Source organism: Phoenix dactylifera, chromosome 7 (assembly GCF_009389715.1).
Source record: "Phoenix dactylifera cultivar Barhee BC4 chromosome 7, palm_55x_up_171113_PBpolish2nd_filt_p, whole genome shotgun sequence".
Lineage (NCBI taxonomy): Eukaryota > Viridiplantae > Streptophyta > Magnoliopsida > Arecales > Arecaceae > Phoenix > Phoenix dactylifera.
In genome coordinates, this window is record NC_052398.1 from 520,077 (window position 1) to 538,873 (window position 18,797).

The window sequence follows — 18,797 nt, forward strand, 5'->3', positions numbered from 1 at the left end:
AGAACGCAGCTCCAGTTAATTAAGCAATACAGTATATCCACAGAAGCATTTACAAGAACACCAAATTATTGACTGATCCCTCCTAATCTCATGCATCTATCCTCATGGTTTTGTCCGCAAGCTTATGCATATGGATCCAAACATGTTGGTCTCAAGATCATAGCAAACTGTCAAGCTGAAACTCAAGGTGCAGGCAATGAGGCTCTATGGTTTTAAATCACAAGAAAAAGAAAAATTTAAATCACAAATTCATTTCATCCGTGGTAATTTAAATTCTGGAATTCTGTACTTAAACCACAATGTTTCAAGTCTTCAGGGTCATTGCCAGCTTCGGAAACTGACGTGAAAAAACAATTACACGATCTGACTATCAGATATATGATATTCCATATGCAAACACATCATGCGCCCGGATCAAGTTCGATTGATTAATGTCACCTCTTCCTGCAACAAACTAGAACATGACCAAAGGGTCTCGCATAGCTGTGAGTATGGCACAAATGTAAGATCAATTCATCAAACGAACCAAGTCCATTGCAATTAGACTACAGTAATGCTTTTGAGCCTGTATTCCGATCATGATATAAATATCCTTCCAATGTATAACAGGAATGAAGAGTCTACAAGCTCCTGTAGTCTATAACAGTCACTTCGTCCTCTGGGGCATCAAGGTCTTGGTAACTACAACAAGAAGTCGATCAGATTAGATGCATGCATACAGAATGAAGCAGGTATTCAAAGAGCACATGCACAGAAAAATGCTTGCAAAGATATAATGCTGAAATAAATACTACAACAGTATCATAGCTATAAAAACAGATCAAAGAACAGTTCAAACTACATGATTGCTGTTATTCAGGAATATGAAAGCATCTTAGTATTTTAGAAACATCACCATCATCTATATTCGATTTAAGTAACAAAATAAATAACTGAATACATTATGACAAAAATACAATGATATATTTATACCAAGATAAATCAGGAACCAGAATTAAGAGTCATCTGCGTCTCATGAATGTATAGCCAAAACCTTAATAAACAATACGTGTCTTAGTTACAGGTAAGAACTTGCTGTGAATAAACAGAAAAAAAAAAAACTTCAAAGTAAGCTTGGTATGCACTGGTCCCGATCGGTATGACATACCATGCTTCATACAAATATATACCCAGATATAAACCATAACCATCAAGTATTGATGCAACTATTTGGTCAGCTTTATAAAAACTCATCCACCATGCTTTCCCATTTAGGGACCCTCTATTGTTAATTTAAGCATTTTCATATCCTCCTTGCAACTTCCAGACACAGAGGACCACATGGCATTTACAAATATCAAATTTCAATCAACTTCAAAATTGGTAAGCTTTTGCAATATGTTGTCAACCAAACGACAACACTCTACCTTTTTATTCGGGCTTAAGACTGGCACCTTACGAAATACAAACCGTCTCAACTACATAATGTCAGAAATGAGTAGACAGCAATGAAATACAAATATATGAACTTAAAAAAAAGTAAGATATACAAATGTAGTAGACCACAAATTGTAAACCAGTTACAGCTGCTACCGATTATGACAGAAAAGTTGTATTTATGGAAAAATAGCTGGAAGTATTTAGCATTCTCTTGCATAATTGTCACCATACCCATAAAGCCTTCTCCCACCTGTCTGCTGTCTGCTTTAGCCATCCACATTTGCCAATCACTCTCAGGACTCCTCTGAAGTTACTGTAAGCTTTTTAAATCTCTGAAGTTATTGTAAGCTTTTTAAATCCCTCAGACAATGGTTCGTCTTCCATTCTTTTTACTAAAGTTTTCACAAATTTTAGTACTTTTCCTTAATTCTTCATTGCACATGCCCATACCATCTCAGCCATGCCACTTATCAAACCACCGTAATTGGCTAGAATGAAACTCCAACTCAATCTCCATATACATATTCGTGTAGAAAGATGAATAGGTACACTTATTTTATTTAGTTCTACGAATGGAAAGAGGGCTGGCTTGACCCGATTGAAGAGACGGTTGCAGTGTCGGGTGTATCATACATTGGTTGGACTTTCCGAGTTCGGCCTGGGAGTTCGAAGAAGATTAGTTAAGAGAGCCATTCCATTTAGGGCGAGACAGAATGGGCGGGCACGAGCGGTCTGGTGTCACAAAAATGCCGGGACGCTGGCTCCCGCAGAGGGAAGCCCAACGAACTCGGAGAATATATTCATTCTAGATTTACGACACAACAAATTTTGTTACATGATTGTGCCTTTTTAGACCCTCTTTACTGACCAACATCCTGAACCAGACAATACTGTGGATCTCATTGCCATTTTATAGAATCTTTCCCTGAAATACCAAGGTATATATCAATTACACAATGCCAGAAAGCACCTTCTCCGCTTCAATTTATTGCATGCATCTTCATCTAACACTCTTTTTGCATAATAGTCCTAGCTATAAAAAAAAACAAACACCGCTAAGATTTTTGTCCATCAATTTTGACTTGATCTTCAATTTCATTTTCATTCTCACTACAAATGCATCCCATACGACTGATCTTTAAACCACCGTGTCCAAAGACTTCCCTTCAAAAATCCAATTTAGCATTTAACCTCATCCTCTTCTCATTAATCAACACCACATCATCTACAAATAGCATACACAATCATTCATCCTCCCAAATATTAGCAGTAAATCCATCTATAACTAGTGCCAAAATATATGGGCTTAAAGCCGATCCACGGTATAAGCCCACAACAAAAATTATACCAGTTGCATCACTGTTACTGCTAACACTCCTTATTGCTCCTATACATACACGTTGAAATTATCAAGGTATATTCAATGTATTGTTTATGTACATCTCTCCGAGAGCCCACCAAGTTTCATTTCTTGATACCCCATAATAAGCTCTTGTGTGAGTTAATGAAAATCATGAGATATACCTCATAATCTTTAACAAACATGTCAAGTATTGAAATGTCCAACAAAGTCTGTTTGCTCCAATCTTCCCAAACGAAGTATTGTTCCAACCTTCAACATTCGGAATCTTATTTCTAAGTTTTGCAACATGCAAGAAAGCAAAAGATGATGGCCAAGAAAAATAAATTAAGCAGACCTGATGATTACAAGTCTTCATATAAATCCTTACTATTCTAGAAACCAATTTTCAATAAAGCCTACAAATATTTCCTTAGAAAGTTGGAAATAAGATATTGCTAGACCTGTTCACTTGAAAATTTAACATGATCTATTTTGCATTAGTACGACTACTATCTAAATTAATACCCATCAAAGATGCTTTTGTGCCGTTTGTTTTTGGACAGGAAAGAGGCCTTGAAGAAACAAAATAAACAAAGAATAGATAAATGGCCTTTACTTCCACTCTCTCTTGCCAATACCTGCAAAATACAATCTTACAATCTGCAAACACATGGCAAGAAATGGATGTGCCACAACGTTATATTCTTTTGTCCATGTGGAGCTGACTACCCAATCAGAACCTCAGCAAAAACTAATAATCTTAACAGGAAGTTCCCATATCTATTAATTTGTCCTGGAATCCCTATTAAAAACAGTTATTGCAACCACATCCATATGCTTTCTCAGCAGGGATTGCCGAACCGACCTGAACCAGGTGGTTCGGCCTGGATCGAACTGATGCTAAGTCATTTTTTTACATGGTTGGTTCGGTTCCCAGGTGTTAGTCCCCCCTCCCCATGTAGTTTGATTAACAAGTATTTACTTATTAAGTTAGCAGGTGTTAGCATCCCCCCCCCAAAAAAAAAAACCCAATGGTTTGAACCTTGTTAGCCCCCCACCCCACACAGTTCGACGCTAAGACACTGTGAGAGCCTTCGAGGCTCCCACCCCACCCCACCCCACCCCACCCCACCCCACAACGCTTCGAGAGCCTTCAAGGCTCTCCTTTGCTCTCTCTCTCTCTCTCTCAAGGCATCTTGCTGGCCAAACCGATGGAAACCCTCCCCCTCCTGCTCAATGGAAACACTAGTCTCATTGACGAGTTTCTCTCTCTCCCTCCCTCTCCCCTCTCTGACCCTCGATTTCATAGGGTTAAGGTTAGGGTTTTTCCCCCTCTCTCTCTCTCCCTCCCTCCCTCCTCTCCTCTCTCTTCCTCTCTCCTTTTCTCCCTCTCCTCCTTCCTCTCCATAATTTTGGTACACCCCGGAATGACAAAATATGGACCCGCACCATGCCGAGCCGATCGCCGGTTAGTACACCCTCCAGTACCTATTTGGCGAACCTTGTTTCTCAGGATGGACTACCACAAGTTGAAGTCATGCAAAAGCTAGAAGCTCATTTGTCTAGGATAAGACTAGAAGATGCAACTTATATCATTAGGAACCTATCCCACACCTCCATATGTGGTTAATTACAAGTATATAATCAAATGCAGGTTATTATATTTTTTATTAAGCAGCACTAACCTTCGAATGCGACGAGGATCTTGTCGAAATGCTGGAGGTACAGCAAGAATTGGCGCTGACCCAGGACCAAGCCTTCCTTTCCTACCACGAGGGCCACCATTTGCTTCAAATGATGATGGACCACCCTGCTCTCTCATCATGCGCATAGCAACTTCTGGTGGCGCAGGAACAAAAGGTCCCAATGGACTGCAAAAGATATTGGATGATAAGAAGTGCGAAGAAAACATCAGGCTGGTACACATGGAACTCTACAAACTGTTTGCTTACCCAGCACCAGGTACAGGCATCAATACTGGTGGAGGAGGGGGCATATCTGCAGGAAAAGGACCTCCATGCAACCCTTGTCCACCAAATGCGTCATACATTGTTTCATCATGATTCCCCCCTTCAGACCCACCATTTGCATCATGAGTTGGTGAGTGATCAGTCCTATCATACCTGTCATCATTTCTATTAGCCCTGTCATGCTCCCTACGGTTGCCACGCTCATCCCTAAGACGGTTCTCCGAAATCAGCCTGTATCTTGGTGTCTTGAACTTCTGCAAGAAAGTGCAGTAATACGACAAGGCCACAAGGGTAAGTGCCCAGGCACAGACAATTAAAAGAAACAGCTATTTGGTACACCCTATGCATAAGCATGTTATAGCCGTAAGCATTATTCCTTTTTATGTATATGCATGTGCACACAGGTCACAAAGAGGAAATAAATAAAGAAAAAGTATAACCACAGATAATTCCATGAACTATATTTCAGAAGGCCATGAAAATAAAAAGAAAAAACAAAGAAATATATGGGCTAAACGTGAAAACACCAAATTGGACTTAACAAAAAAACAAAACCAGAGATATATACTGTTGCCAATCATTTCATAAGCCTTAGATTCAAGAAGTGACACGATATAGGTTCGCTGTTTACCAAATGATAAAATTCCACAAGCAATGCAATAATTTTTTTCTCCTAATAAAATGACAATGTTCTGCACAAATTGACAGTTTACAACAAAAGAAGAAAGTGGCATTTAATCACAAGGAAGAGAGCAAAACAACCAGAATAAGAAAGACCAGGGGTTGCAAAAAGGTATTAAATATCAAAATTCATAACTACCAAATAGAATGTTTTAGATATACATCTGTTCTCACTAAAGCTTGGTAACAGCTGCCAGTTGTTGTCAGAACACACTTCTAAATGCTGTTCCAAGTGTGCAGACTTTTAAGCCCATTATGTACAATAAGTTGCTACTTCAAAAATGTAAATATTTTGTTTCTCTGTACTGTCTAGTAATTTTGTTATTGCACCACTAAGGTCTCCAAACTCCAATTTCAGCAACCTCAGACAGCTTGTGCACAGTCAATACAAAGAAACCTAAAATGTTCAAACAACTCAAATTCTGATTATAATACCATGAATCTAAAATATGTTGGAAATAAATATAAGATATGTCAAAAAAATAGTCATCAACCATTTCTTGCTGTTTGTCCCAAAAGAAAATATGTAACTTGAACAACCAGAGGAAGAAGATATATTTCAAAATTTTGCACCCAACCAGATGCACCAGAAGCAAGTTGCAAATGTAACTCATGCTGTTACCAGCAACTTGGAGGCATCTTAAGTATTTTTGACCATTGCAAGTCAGGTAAACAAAATGCAGATCAGCTAAACAAAATGCAACTGCCTCCCTAGTAACCATATAAGGAACTAAATATATGCTTCTTAATTATAATGCAGAAAGCATTGTTGCTCACAAAAGGAGTCCTACCAGTGCAGATTGCTGCATGATGGGTGTTCCACCAGGTGCATTTGGATCGCTGCATTGGATAAAGAAACAAACGACTTTAGCATATTCTTCTTAGGTAATCTGATCACAATTTTCTAGTCTTGTTACAAGATGCTATCAGTTAACATACTTCATATAATTTTGAAAATACAGATCTTCCCGAACTTTTGAGGTCAGCTCCATTACAAGGTCAGGATGTTTGAGTCTAAGATGTTTATGAACAAACTCAGCAGCATGGAAAAGCTTTGTACAGCCCTTGGCTCCACAACCATACTTCCAACCATATTTTTCATCTCTTATTTTCCGCACGTAAGGATCTAGAGCCTCAACAGCTGCTGTGTCAATTTTATCCTTGGCTGTCAAAATTTCCAGGGGATCCTGGCCTTGCAGTCTCTTCTGCCAGAATGAATCAAGTTTCTTCTCCCAAACAGCTCCACTCGTATTAGATCCATCAAAGCTCTTACTGTCAGCTCTCACATGCCGAAGGCCCTTGGCCTCATTTACCTCAGAAGTGCCATAGTAATCTACGCCATGGACGCGCCACAAATAAGTAATTAGGGTATCCAACAGCTCAACACCCTCAAGACCCTTGACAGTCGTCAAGCCTCGTATTATTATGATTGGCCCCATAGATCCACCGTGGGATTTCTCTCCATCCAGTTTATCATGATCACTACTGGATAGAACATTATCCTCAATACCCTTCTCAGTGTCAAGTTTACGGACAAGCGCCTGAGCTTGCTCTATGTCAACTTGAATTCTTCGAGGTTCAGAACTAACTGGATGGGCTTTGGGAGCAGCTGAAAGCAGATTGTTTTCTTTTGCTGGGCCCCTACCATGCCTTCTCCTTTTGCCACTAGTGTCCATTTCATCCTCAGAGTTTGGATCACTGCCATTTCCAGATTGACTCACTACTGCAGCTGTTAATCCTGGGCCCCTGCATTCAATAGGAGATAAGCACAGAAGGGTCAAACCAAGAAACTAAATGGGCAACTAAAACCTAGGACTGCAGAGAAACATCTTACAGGTCAAGTGTTCCACTCTGCAAATCCAGCAAGAATTCCTTCGCAGTAGATCTTGCATGTTCATTCCGCCTGCAGAAATAATGTGAAAGGTTGCATAAATAAAATAGAATACAGTAATGACTGATGATACAAGTTAGCAAACAAAATATAGCATGGGTACAACCAAGCAAAGCATGTGGAAGAGCGCAGGCAAGAAAAAGGGGTAGAGATGATTTAGTAGGACGTTGACCAAATCATCTTCCAATGAACAATAATCCTCCAGTTACTAGATTACACCTCAGACATGCTTGCCAGCAACTAACCTTTCGATAACTGACACCAAGTTGGTCGGATGATATTTGTCTTTCAGCCTACACCCAAACGAGTCAAGGTACATTAGGTAATACTACTTCAAAAGGCATTCAAATAGAAAACATGAACCGTATAGGTAGAAATCTGCAACCATAATCAGGAGAAAAAATATTATGAATAAAAGTAACAGTACCATTCTTCATCCTTGTGGGTGTCAAAATAAGTACGTTTCTGAGTAGAAATGTACTCTGATCTGTACTCTTCATACCTACACAATCACAGCAAAGCTTGAATATAGAATTAATAAAAATAATGCTTCCTTGCATCATCAGACTACTTAGAACAATAGCCAATCTCATCAATAAACTAAATAAAAAAATTAAGAGCATGCAAATCCAAATGCTCATTTGAAATGCATCAATTTTTTTTTTAGATAATAACAGCCGTGCTCTATTTTATATACCTGCGCTCAGCTTCAGCTGGTAAAATATCATCTTCAAGCTCTTGAATGAACTGCTTGTAAGACATCAAGCCTTCCCTGGAAGAAACCGTAATAAAATAACGTTACACATTAAGAATATATTGATTATAATGTACCCAGTTGAGTTGGAAAAAATGCAAAACAAACTCCTAATGAATTCCAACTTCCAACCAAATTTGAAAGGCAAGGCCAAATAAACTCCACAAACCAAACATAGAAATTAGATAGAAAATGGAAAAAACAACAACGAATTTTGACAGAAGTGCATGTATAATCCTTGAACAGAGTTCAACATCAAAGATCATAAATCTCTAAACAGAACTCGTGTCCATGGAATTTGAAGAAGTCCAGCACAAATAAAAAGAGCTCTACACGAGCAAACCAAGATTCCAATTGCTGACGAGATCTTGGGTAAAAAAATCATGAATAAGATAAAATTGAGATTTAGAACCGAACATATGAAGAGACACGGAAACAAATTCTAGGACATCTAGGGGCTCTAAATGACTCTAAGCACATTTGAAACCATAGCAACAATGTGTCAAAAGAGAGGCATGCTACTTTTGAGACAGGTTCACAGAAGATGGAGAGCAGTACCAGCAGCAGGCCTGCCCAGGAAAGATGATGAAGGCAGAACAGAGGAAACAAAGAACAAGAAGAGAAAAATGAGGTCGCAGAAGATTAAAAAAAGGATGAAGTGGACGAAATCATTTCCAGAGTAAAATTCAGGTTTTGATTAGCAAAGATATATCTGATGTTGAAGCAATTAGATGTCACCTTAAAGAGCTTGCAATGGATCACCAATTGCCATTGATCCACGTCCCCCAACCTCAAACACCCAAAGATTATCCTATCTCAAACACTACCTTTTGTGAAGAGCACAAACTTGAGTTCAATGATCACTTTGATGAGTCTAGCCATCCCAAGCATGAACTAAGAACCACTTCCACATAGTTGAATCTTTTCACTCTTATCATGAATTCTCTAAAACTTGCTTGTCTTCTTCAGGCTTCAAGAACATCAATATGATCTACCTTCCATTATAACAAAAGGCAAAAGTGTTGGCTATGACTTCTTGTACCCAACTAATAAACCATATAGCCATGGTTGTCTGAACAGGATGTGAACAGCGAACATAAAACAAGCATCATACAACAACTATATTTAAATAATTTTCTGAACAGGAAACTAGACCATGCACCTATATGCCTAGCCTCCATCTTTTGAATGTTACCCAACAACATCATTAAATAGGTTGGTCTCAAAGATCAAATATCCAGTATTTGATCAGGTTTTTGAACCTTCCCTGTTAAGATTTTCATATTATCACCTTCTCTCTTTTCTTTTTTTGGCTCCGCATGTGACCTTTGTCATGATAAAATCATCGGAAGATGAACCAATATAGACTATAGGTTATATGCATTTTCAGAACTTATGATTTATCAATAGTTATGCTATAGTGTTTCTGGATAGACAGAAAACAAAGGAGAAGAATGTAGATTGAAAGTAAATGATACCAGGGAATGATAAAGAGGTTAGAAATAATTTTCCAAAGCAAAAATAATTTTACCATTAATTGCAAAATATTCTCTCATGGGGTGAAAAAAATATAACCTCCAAAAGCTTGCTATTATTGTAGCATCCAGAGTTTTCACATCCACCAAGCTGATGGACTGTGCATCCTCTTCAAAGATGGCTCATGCATTCAACTTGATTTCTCTTTCAGCTTTTCAGTGTAAAAAAGGAGGGAGCAAAAGAATGATAGAATAGAAAAGAAGCCAAAAAAAACAAGAGCCCCATACTTATTACCTCTTTTATACAACAATAAATTTATAAAAAGATTGGCTAAAATCAGAAAGTATGGCCCTATACAGAGTGGAACGGATGAAAAGGATTCATGTAGCTGACCTAAACTATATGGGATCAAGGCTCAATTGAGTTGAGTTTAGCTGCAAGGTAAACTCGGAGAAACAAAAAGTTGATAAACCAATTTATTCAATGATAAAGAAAAGTTTCTTTTCTTTTCATGCTGATGGATGAACACTTTTAACAATCGATGTATGAAGGTCAAGATCATATAAAGGTTAAGACTAAACAGAAGTTTTTTTGTTTGGAGAAAAATATAATGAAACATTATTTTAACAAATCTTGCTAGCTGAACAAATAATTACTTAATCAGCACGCTTCTTATTTACTACTTCTTTGGCAAGTGTCTTCAGAAAATGTTTTATAGATTTATTGGATAGAATAAAGAGAAGCCAAAAGCAAGAGTCTCATATTTACTGCCTTTTTTGCATATCAATAAATTTATAAAAAGAAAATTTTGTTGCAAGGTAAACTTGAAGAAACAAAAAGTTGATAAACCAATATATTTAATGACAAGAAATTTTTTTTTTAATCTTAAAGTAGCACGCTGATTAATAAATGCTTTCATTAATCCAAGTATGAATGTGAGGAGGCATATAAAGGTGAAGACTCAACAGAAGTTTTTTTTCGTTTGCAGAAAACATAATTGGACCCTATCTTAACATAATCTTACTAAATGATCAAATGGTGACTTAACCAGCACATTTCCTAGTTACTACCTCTTCGGCGCATCATTTCAGATGGCATAGAAATGTTAGAGCAATTATGTGACCAAGCAGGGGAGAGTTAATTGTGTCCTTTCTTCAGCATATAGACTAACCAAAACTTTAGACCAATGCAGACCTTACATGCTAAGATAATCATGAAACAAATGTGTACGCAAAGGAGTTTCAAAAGCAAACTATACAATGCATCAATAACAAGGAAAAAGAACATCAATTTAAATAAATAACTAAGATATTAAACAACTAGCGGCAAGGGAAAAAAACATTAGTCAGATCCATCATACTGGACCACGAAAGAAGCTGAAACAGGTTTCACAAGACATGGCATGTTACAAACCTTTGAATGACCTCTGCTCCATCACCAAAACCACCACGTCCTGAATCAGGCCAATCTGAAGATTGTTTTATTTAGGGAAGGAAAAAGATGAGAATGAGATATTATTCAAGATAAGCAGAAATAAGAAGAGAAATGCTGATAATGGTCCCTAATACAGAGTATTTCTCAAGATTAAAATAGATATTGAATTATTTTAATAAATTATTTATAAGCCTGCAAAGGAACTTTTACCAGCATTACAGTAAACAACTGAACTGATAATGCCTTTCCAATAAAGAGGGTCGAAAGAGTGTACTACGGAAGTCTCCGAGACCCATAAAAAAGTAAGAACAAATATTTCCTGGATGAACAATTAAACAGTTCAAAACCCTATGCACTAAAAAAGAAAGGCAAGAAAATAATTAATATAGTTCATGTGCTCCCTCATAATACAGGAGTTCCATCAGCTTCAGACTTAAATCATGAAGGCATGCTACACTGTGCATGCATGTATAACTTATCATCTACAGTTTACTTGAATAAATGATTAATAATTATATTTCAAACCATTATCCATTTGTATCTCTAAGCAACGAATTCAGCTTCAAAACAGTGATTCCAAAATTTTGAAGGGCGTGTGTAGCTGTGCTACTGCCACAAGATAGTAACTTCAGAAGAAAACTGATGTTCAGGAACAAACATACTAATAGTAACCTTCAGCATTTTTATATCCAAAATACAAATGCTGTAAACAGACATATAATATATCATATTCAAAAATACAATATTCATTATTTATCCTTTTTCAATGTTAAAACTAAGAGATTAAAGAAGCATAGTTTACAAAAAAATCAGTAGTCTATTGATGAAATGAACTTAATGGATTGTCAAACTGATAACATTTACATTTCTAGGAAATTCAAATATTCCTAATCTCCCAAATAAAATCTGAGTTTTCAGTAAAGACAAGCAAAGCTAAATGGAGCCTGAAAAATTCAAAAGATGATTGAAAAGGGAAAATTGAGGATTTTTTTTTTCTATTTGTTGCTTCACTGAGAATCTGATACAGGAGGGGGAAGGAAAAAAATGTAGGCTCTTTAGATCGCCAATCATGCCATGTCTTTTTGATTTTAAATTCAGAATTTCATAGAAAGTTTCGAGGCAAGACAAGCAGCCAAATCTGAATTAAAAAAATTATCTTAACAAACGAAATTATAATTCCATGATGCAGTAGCGTCTAAATCTTAGCAACAATCCAAGAGAGAGAAGGAGCGAGGGAATAACTACTATTGGTAGAAAACATAAGCAAAGTACATGAATAGTCAAAAATCTAACCTTATGGTGTTGTAATTTCTTTTTAGAGTTGCTCCAAAAAAGCTGGTGGATATACAATTTGTCAAGTTAATAGCAACATTAATGCAGTATCTATGAGTAGAAAAATAAGTTTGATTGATGAGATTTCATGCTTTTAACACGAGTATGTTGCATCCTTAAAACTCAATCATTTCTTATGAGAATCTTATGTTTAAGACCTATTCTATTAGCAGATTTTTAAGAATGTTTGAGTTCCCTATCACCTGATCCCTCTTAATGAAGGAGGTGGGATTCTAGTCACATGTATTGTTCTTTTCCCACTTGCTCCTTCAGCTTTCTTACATCTCACATGTATTGCTCATTACAATAGTTTTCATCTCAGCCAAGATATAGGTTTTATCATATGGTTTTCATCTTGGCCGAGATATCAGTTTGTATCATTATTGGGCAGTCACCAATATGATAAAACCTATATGTTGGCCCATTACTATACTGGCTGTTACAAAACCAATATATTCTTATGCATCAGCTGATATGATATCAAAGTATTGGTTGAGATATCCTAATATACCTTTTTAGAATCTTAAATTTGTATCTTAGTTTATTACACATTCAAATTATTGTCTTAAGATGTAGGTTAATCAAGATTTAATATATTAATCAAGATCCAGAAATCTCCATTCCTATAATACTAGACAAGATCTTCAAAATCTGACTTCTTTCCTATTTCTTCGATTTTCCTATCTAAGTCACATAAACCAAGAAATTCAATCCATCTTAGTATCAGACCTTCTAGGATGGCTGAGACCCCAATAACTAAAAACCTTGAGTACAATGCAAAGTGAAATTTGTTGATTCTAGGATACGAAGATATCAAATGGGATATATCAAACTCGCATGTCCAATGACTAATGTGTGGTATTTGAAACGTCTTCCTAGTTATATCATGAATCTTTTAGATAAACATCTTAAAGAATTAGAAGGCCTAGTATTCTGCGATGTGTGATTTGATCAAAAATTTCATTTAATGGATATGAGCTGAGAAACTCACATCCCAATCATATCGAATGGGATGCCCTAGCTCTGATGTGTTTTGGGAAAAGAAACATGAAACTCACAATTATGCGTATATTCAATACTTCCAAATGAAAGAGGAAATGATCTATGGTGAATTCTATAACAGATAAATAGGAATTGCTAGTTATACCTCGTGAAAAAAAGACTTTTTAGTGGAATTAGCCATTCCATTTCTTTTAGAGAGAGAGACTCTTTAAGCAAGCAAATATATATAGCACTGTTACTGGAGTTTATTTACCGTATATATACTGCAAAGGACATCATGGCATGACCATCGAGGTGAGTAGAGACCTAAAAGATCGAACAGAATGATATATAGACAAGCAAATCCCTTACAAGTCCCAAAGGATCCCCTTTGAATTCATCATTTGAGGTTGAGTACACAACTCAAAAATTTCACCTCTCCATTTCGTCATAATTTATTCAAAAAAAAATTGAAAGTAAAAAAAGAAAAGAACGAATCTATGAAAAGTTGGTCCTTAATAGGAACTTGAGTAAGGAGTAGCTCTTTGTGGGGTAGGGTTTCATCGAATAACGCAAAGTTTAAAAATAAGAAAGAACCGCCTTTTTTTTGGTGTAATTACTTGAGCCGGATGAGAGGAAACCTTCACGTCCAATTTTAAGGAGGAAAATCCAATCCTATAGCCACTTATACTATTTTCTTAAAAAAAAGAAATTAATAAGTACTCTATCCTTGAATTCACTCCTAGTGGTCATAGCCAATGCATCACCAAAAGAAAGTTCAAATGCAGCTATTTTGCAAATCCAACATTTAAAAAAAGAATCTGAAGAAAATGTAAAAGGACAACAAATCAACCTTGAATTTCTGAAAACAATGGTGAAAGCTAAAGTTAGTTTTTCTTTTTGTAGAAAAATGATTAATAGGATCCACTAGTCTATCTGATGATTTAATTATTGTGACATCATCCAGTATACTGGAAGAGAACCACTATGTTAACCATCAAAGTTAAAGGATCATGATACATTAGTTATGCACATGTAGCATGCAATATGTATGTACCTATGAAAGAACTACATGGGCATATCATTAGTTGCAGATTGAGGAGATCTTGGGTACTCAAGCAAGGCCTAGGATCCCTATTCATAACTTCTAGCTAAACCTTCTTGGGTCAGGTTTTACGTCATTGCAAATGATATCAGAGTCAACCCAACTCATAGCTATTGTAGCTAGGAGACACCACAACATGGATCTTTTTAGGGCTAATCATGAGCCGGTCATGGTGATGGTGATTGGACCCTTCCCACAGCAAGGTTGTCGGAGCTTAAACAAGAAAAGCATATGAGAACCCATGCAGATATTTGCTCAGTTCCACATCAAATAAATTTTGGGAAGGTCTTAGATACTTAAGCACGAACTGATAATTTTGGCTAGCCCTTTTTCGGATGAGGTACTAGGTCAGTACATCACCTTGGTAAAGGTTCACCCTTCTCTGTCACTTTTCAGCTGTATTTGGCTGTGAAATATGTTTGCTTAGAGCAAATTGGTTGACTTACTTTCCTAGCCCACCTTACTTCAAAATAAATTAGTCTATCGTGCAGGGTGGAATAGTTTACTCCCAGTTAAATGGAAAAGTAACTATACAAACTTCTTAAAAATCAACACATTCTGTCCTTGAAATAAATTGGCCGTTCTTTTAGCATTTGGTCAGTTATAATGGAATAAGTGGGTTAAGGGAGACTGTTATTCCATTTAACCCTCATTCAACCTGCAACCAAATAAAGCCTTGATGCACATTTTAACCGCCACTAATACTTGCCTTGACAGGTACTCTGTCTGGACACGGTGAGTAGCATGGGAAGAGACTGATGAATGGAGTATTACAATGTTAGAGGAAAATAATGGCAGTTAAGAGCATGGGACAAAGCCAAAAGGAAAGAGTGGTGGATGAGATGGAGAGTGGGGCAAGGGAGCAGTGCAGCAAAGAAAACAATGGGCTGGAAGAGGTAATTTATCCAAGTCGATCTAAAGTCACATGTAATTTGAAGGGGCACTGAAGATGATGTTCAGACAATCCACACATTCGGTAAAGCCTTGTTCTGCTTGATTCTTCCTTTTACGTGTCAAATATGGTGTATCAGAAAACCACATTCAGGTTGTGAACAGGTAGTGGATGGAATTGTGCCGATAATTACCTGATAGACGATTCATGTAACGGCCATGAGGCCTTTCATCAGCATACCCACCTCTGCCTCGATCATACCCTCCACCATAATCATAGCCGTACCTACAAGCATAAGAAGAGCATCAGCAACAGAAAACAACCTTTCGTTTTACCCACACAAAAAAAAAACCTTTCATGGTGATGCCGGAAACAGGAACGAATCTTTATACACGAAATTGGCGATTGGATACTAAAAGAACCAAATTCCTTGCTCACCTTCTATCGTCTGAGACATATCCTCCTCTAGGACTACCCCGGCGCCGGTCGTATCCACCGTCATCCCTCCGAGACCGCTTAAAGGGTCCAGGCGGAGGGGACCTGCGGGGAGGAGAGTGCCTGCGGTAGCCATAAGGCGGCGGGCTGGGGCTGCTCCGCCTCCGATACTCCCGATCCCTCTCCCCTCTCGAAGGCCCGAGCGGCGGAGGCGGTGGGAGCGCAGGCGACCGGTTCCTGACGTCGTGGTAATCGTCCCGTCGGTTCGGAGGCCGGTCGTCCCTCTCGTCCCTCCTCTCCCTCGAATCCCTGTCCCTTCTTCTCGGGGGAGGCGGCGGCGGGGGCGGAGATCCGTCGGTCGGGCTCTCTCGCCTCTCCGGCGGGCGGTCCCGGCGGCGATCTAGGTCTTCGGCGGGCATGTCGATCACCTCCGCCATGGGGAAAGGGATCGAAGTCTCAGGAAACCCACGATATCGACCTGAAACTCAAACCCTAGAAATCCGATAGAACAGAGCGGAGCTCCAAGAGTCGATAGGGAGAATAAAAAGAGTCGAGCGGCGATGTAAGAAGGGGGAGCCGATGAGATCAGGGGAGGGGGGGTAATTATGCACTCTTTTCTGTTAAATAGACGAGATGGGGAGAAGCCGCTTCAATTCACGAGGAACCGTTGGATCTGATCCACGGGTCCATCGTGCGGTTTGTGGGCGTTCGCAGGTTCGCAGGCGAGGAGGAATATCGCGTGAGGTTCTGGGATCGATCGGTGGGCACCGCGTGATGTGAGGCGGATGATCGTGAACCATTGTTTATCTACGGATAATTATTTTGACCGCAGGGAGACCATGTAAAGCCTGATGGCATATAAGACGGGAAAATTATCAAATAAGCCCCTTGAGATGAACAGGACTTTTCTTGTTCTTTTTTTGCTCCACCGACGTTTTTTTTTATATATATATATATATATAAAAAGGAGGCACAAAAAAGGACCGGCTTTTATTGAATATTAACCACATTTACGATAGAGATGAGGGTAGAAATGAGTTACATTGTCATGAGAAAAAAGAAACAGATGTGAGAAAAAAAAGCTAAATGGTTCCAAACCAAGTGTCCAATAATCAGTAGAGGAAAGAATCTCATGCAGACCAATAAACATAAGCATTTATTGTCTGAAAATTCCAAACAATTTCACAAAATTTTAAAGAAAAAACATCAGAATATATAATGACCACAAGCTTCAAATTTCAAAGAAGTTTGAGAAAGCCTTTGACCCAAGGAACAATCGATTTTTCACCACCAATTTTTTGTAAATGGCCTAGTTGCCCGTCCCAGCAAAAAATAAAAAAAATGAAAAAAAGGGCCTAGTTGCCCATTTTGATGGTGAATCTTTTATTTTTTTTATATATATATATTAGTAGTAATGAGATGAATCTTGATCCGCCACACAAAATTAGGAAAAGAGAGAATTTTTTTAATATATTTATTGAGACTCGTATTGAATTTTATCATATAATAAATAAAGATGATGTAAATAGCTTATGCTTCCTTCTATCATCAGAGTTGGAGGCTTTTTGAGCATCAGAATAGTATTTCTAAAATAAGAAGAATTATAAAATAATTACCAGAATGTATGATATTGTATATATAACTTATTATACATGATAGAAAATTCTATGCATATTATCATTTGGCCTGTAAGATATTACCAATAGCATTGCCATTATCAAAAGAACATGCTAGTGCTAGAAAGAGCCATAAGCAATGAAGGTTTAGTATACCATTGTTTGCTGCCTCTTTTACGCTTTTACTTTATTTTTAACTCGTTGGATGGCTTGTAAGTGTGGGTAGAAGAGGAAAGATCGATGATTATATATATATATTTTTTGTTGAATAAAGATTACAACTAAAGATATAAAACATGGCAAACTAAGTTGGAAACCAAAAATTTTAGTTGTCTCTTGCAACAAAAGAAAGTTAGTTACTAAGAAAAATGAGACAAACCTCGAATTTTATGGCAGAAAACACCGCCACATGTTTGGCTTTCTAAAATAAATTGACAATGTTGAAAAGTGTGAAATTCAAAGAAAAAAATAAAAAAAGTTTAAGATATTTAAAAAATAAAAATATATTAATGTATAGAGAGAGAAAGAGAGAGACATCATAAAGAAGATGAAATGTATAAGAAAAGTGGTGGAAATAAAGAATAGAAGTGCATATTAGAAATTAGAGAACAGTGGGAGAGACCAAGGAGGATGAAAAGAAAAGAACAAGTAGAAAAGGGCTAAAAGGAGAAGAACAATAGAAGAAATAATATGAGAGATAACTTTTGATTATGTTTTCTTAGTTTCTTGCTAAAAGATTTCTAATACCAAATAAAACCTTTAGATCTCATGTCCTAGGGTGGCAATACCTACCTTCACCCTAAATCCACCATGCGGGCTGCTCATCTTAACACTTTGAATTTCGAAGCATGGGTATGCCCATGCACCCTTTCTAGTCCGCTACATAATAAAAAAACAGTTCAAACAAAAAAAAAACATGGACTATTCAAGATTCATCAATGAATTGATTCGTTCCTGGTTCATTCTTGATGATTTTAAATAATTCACAATTTTTCTCAAAATCTGGCAGATATTGTTACTGTGGTAGGAAAGTTATTGTTGGAATGCAATAATTTATGAATCTATTATTTTGAGTATACCAACTTGCATCATTATTTTAGCCGGTTGGTAAAGTTACCACGTGTCGGACAACAGTGTCTATATTTACTTATTTAGATCTTGCATCATTCCCACACAGGATAACGGATATTCGACATAAGAAAATTCGGTAGATCATATACGGGATACTGGACGTACACGTACCCCCGCCCCATTCTCCAGCCACAAACAGGGCTACAGGACCGAGTTACTTAACCAAAAGAAACCCGACCGTTTCACCGGCGCCCGGACGGTCTAACCTATTTGATTCAAACGAACGGACTCGATGGCTTCCCGCGGGCAACGCTAACGGCAGATCACGGGTCCATGTAGAAACTTTCCGTGCTATATACATATATATACGCCGACTAAGTTTTGTGATATTATTATTA

The 18,797-nt window shown here is 37.5% G+C and overlaps 1 protein-coding gene across 1 annotated transcript; it reads right to left on the minus strand.

Moving 5' to 3' along the window:
* Window positions 1–227: 227 nt before the first annotated feature.
* Window positions 228–16,308, minus strand: LOC120111275 (serrate RNA effector molecule-like). The gene is made up of 12 exons (XM_039127819.1): window positions 15,716–16,308; window positions 15,471–15,562; window positions 10,947–11,001; window positions 8,001–8,075; window positions 7,731–7,805; window positions 7,549–7,596; window positions 7,247–7,315; window positions 6,352–7,158; window positions 6,204–6,252; window positions 4,714–4,985; window positions 4,447–4,632; window positions 228–681 (listed from the first exon to the last, which is right to left on the minus strand). Exons 1-12 carry the CDS (start codon window positions 16,147–16,149, stop codon window positions 621–623), a joined length of 2,223 nt encoding a protein of 740 aa, XP_038983747.1. The 5' UTR covers window positions 16,150–16,308; the 3' UTR covers window positions 228–620.
* Between the last annotated feature and the right edge of the window lie 2,489 nt (window positions 16,309–18,797).

Excerpts from the sequence above, each read along its gene's own strand:
- LOC120111275 (XM_039127819.1), bottom strand. The coding sequence starts at position 16,149 with ATGGCGGAGGTGATCGACATGCCCGCCGAAGACCTAGATCGCCGCCGG. Across the intron at positions 11,002-15,470 it reads TTACATGAATCGTCTATCAG|ATTGGCCTGATTCAGGACGT; the intron begins GTAATTATCGGC and ends AACAATCTTCAG. Across the intron at positions 4,633-4,713 it reads ATGCCTGTACCTGGTGCTGG|TCCATTGGGACCTTTTGTTC; the intron begins GTAAGCAAACAG and ends TATCTTTTGCAG.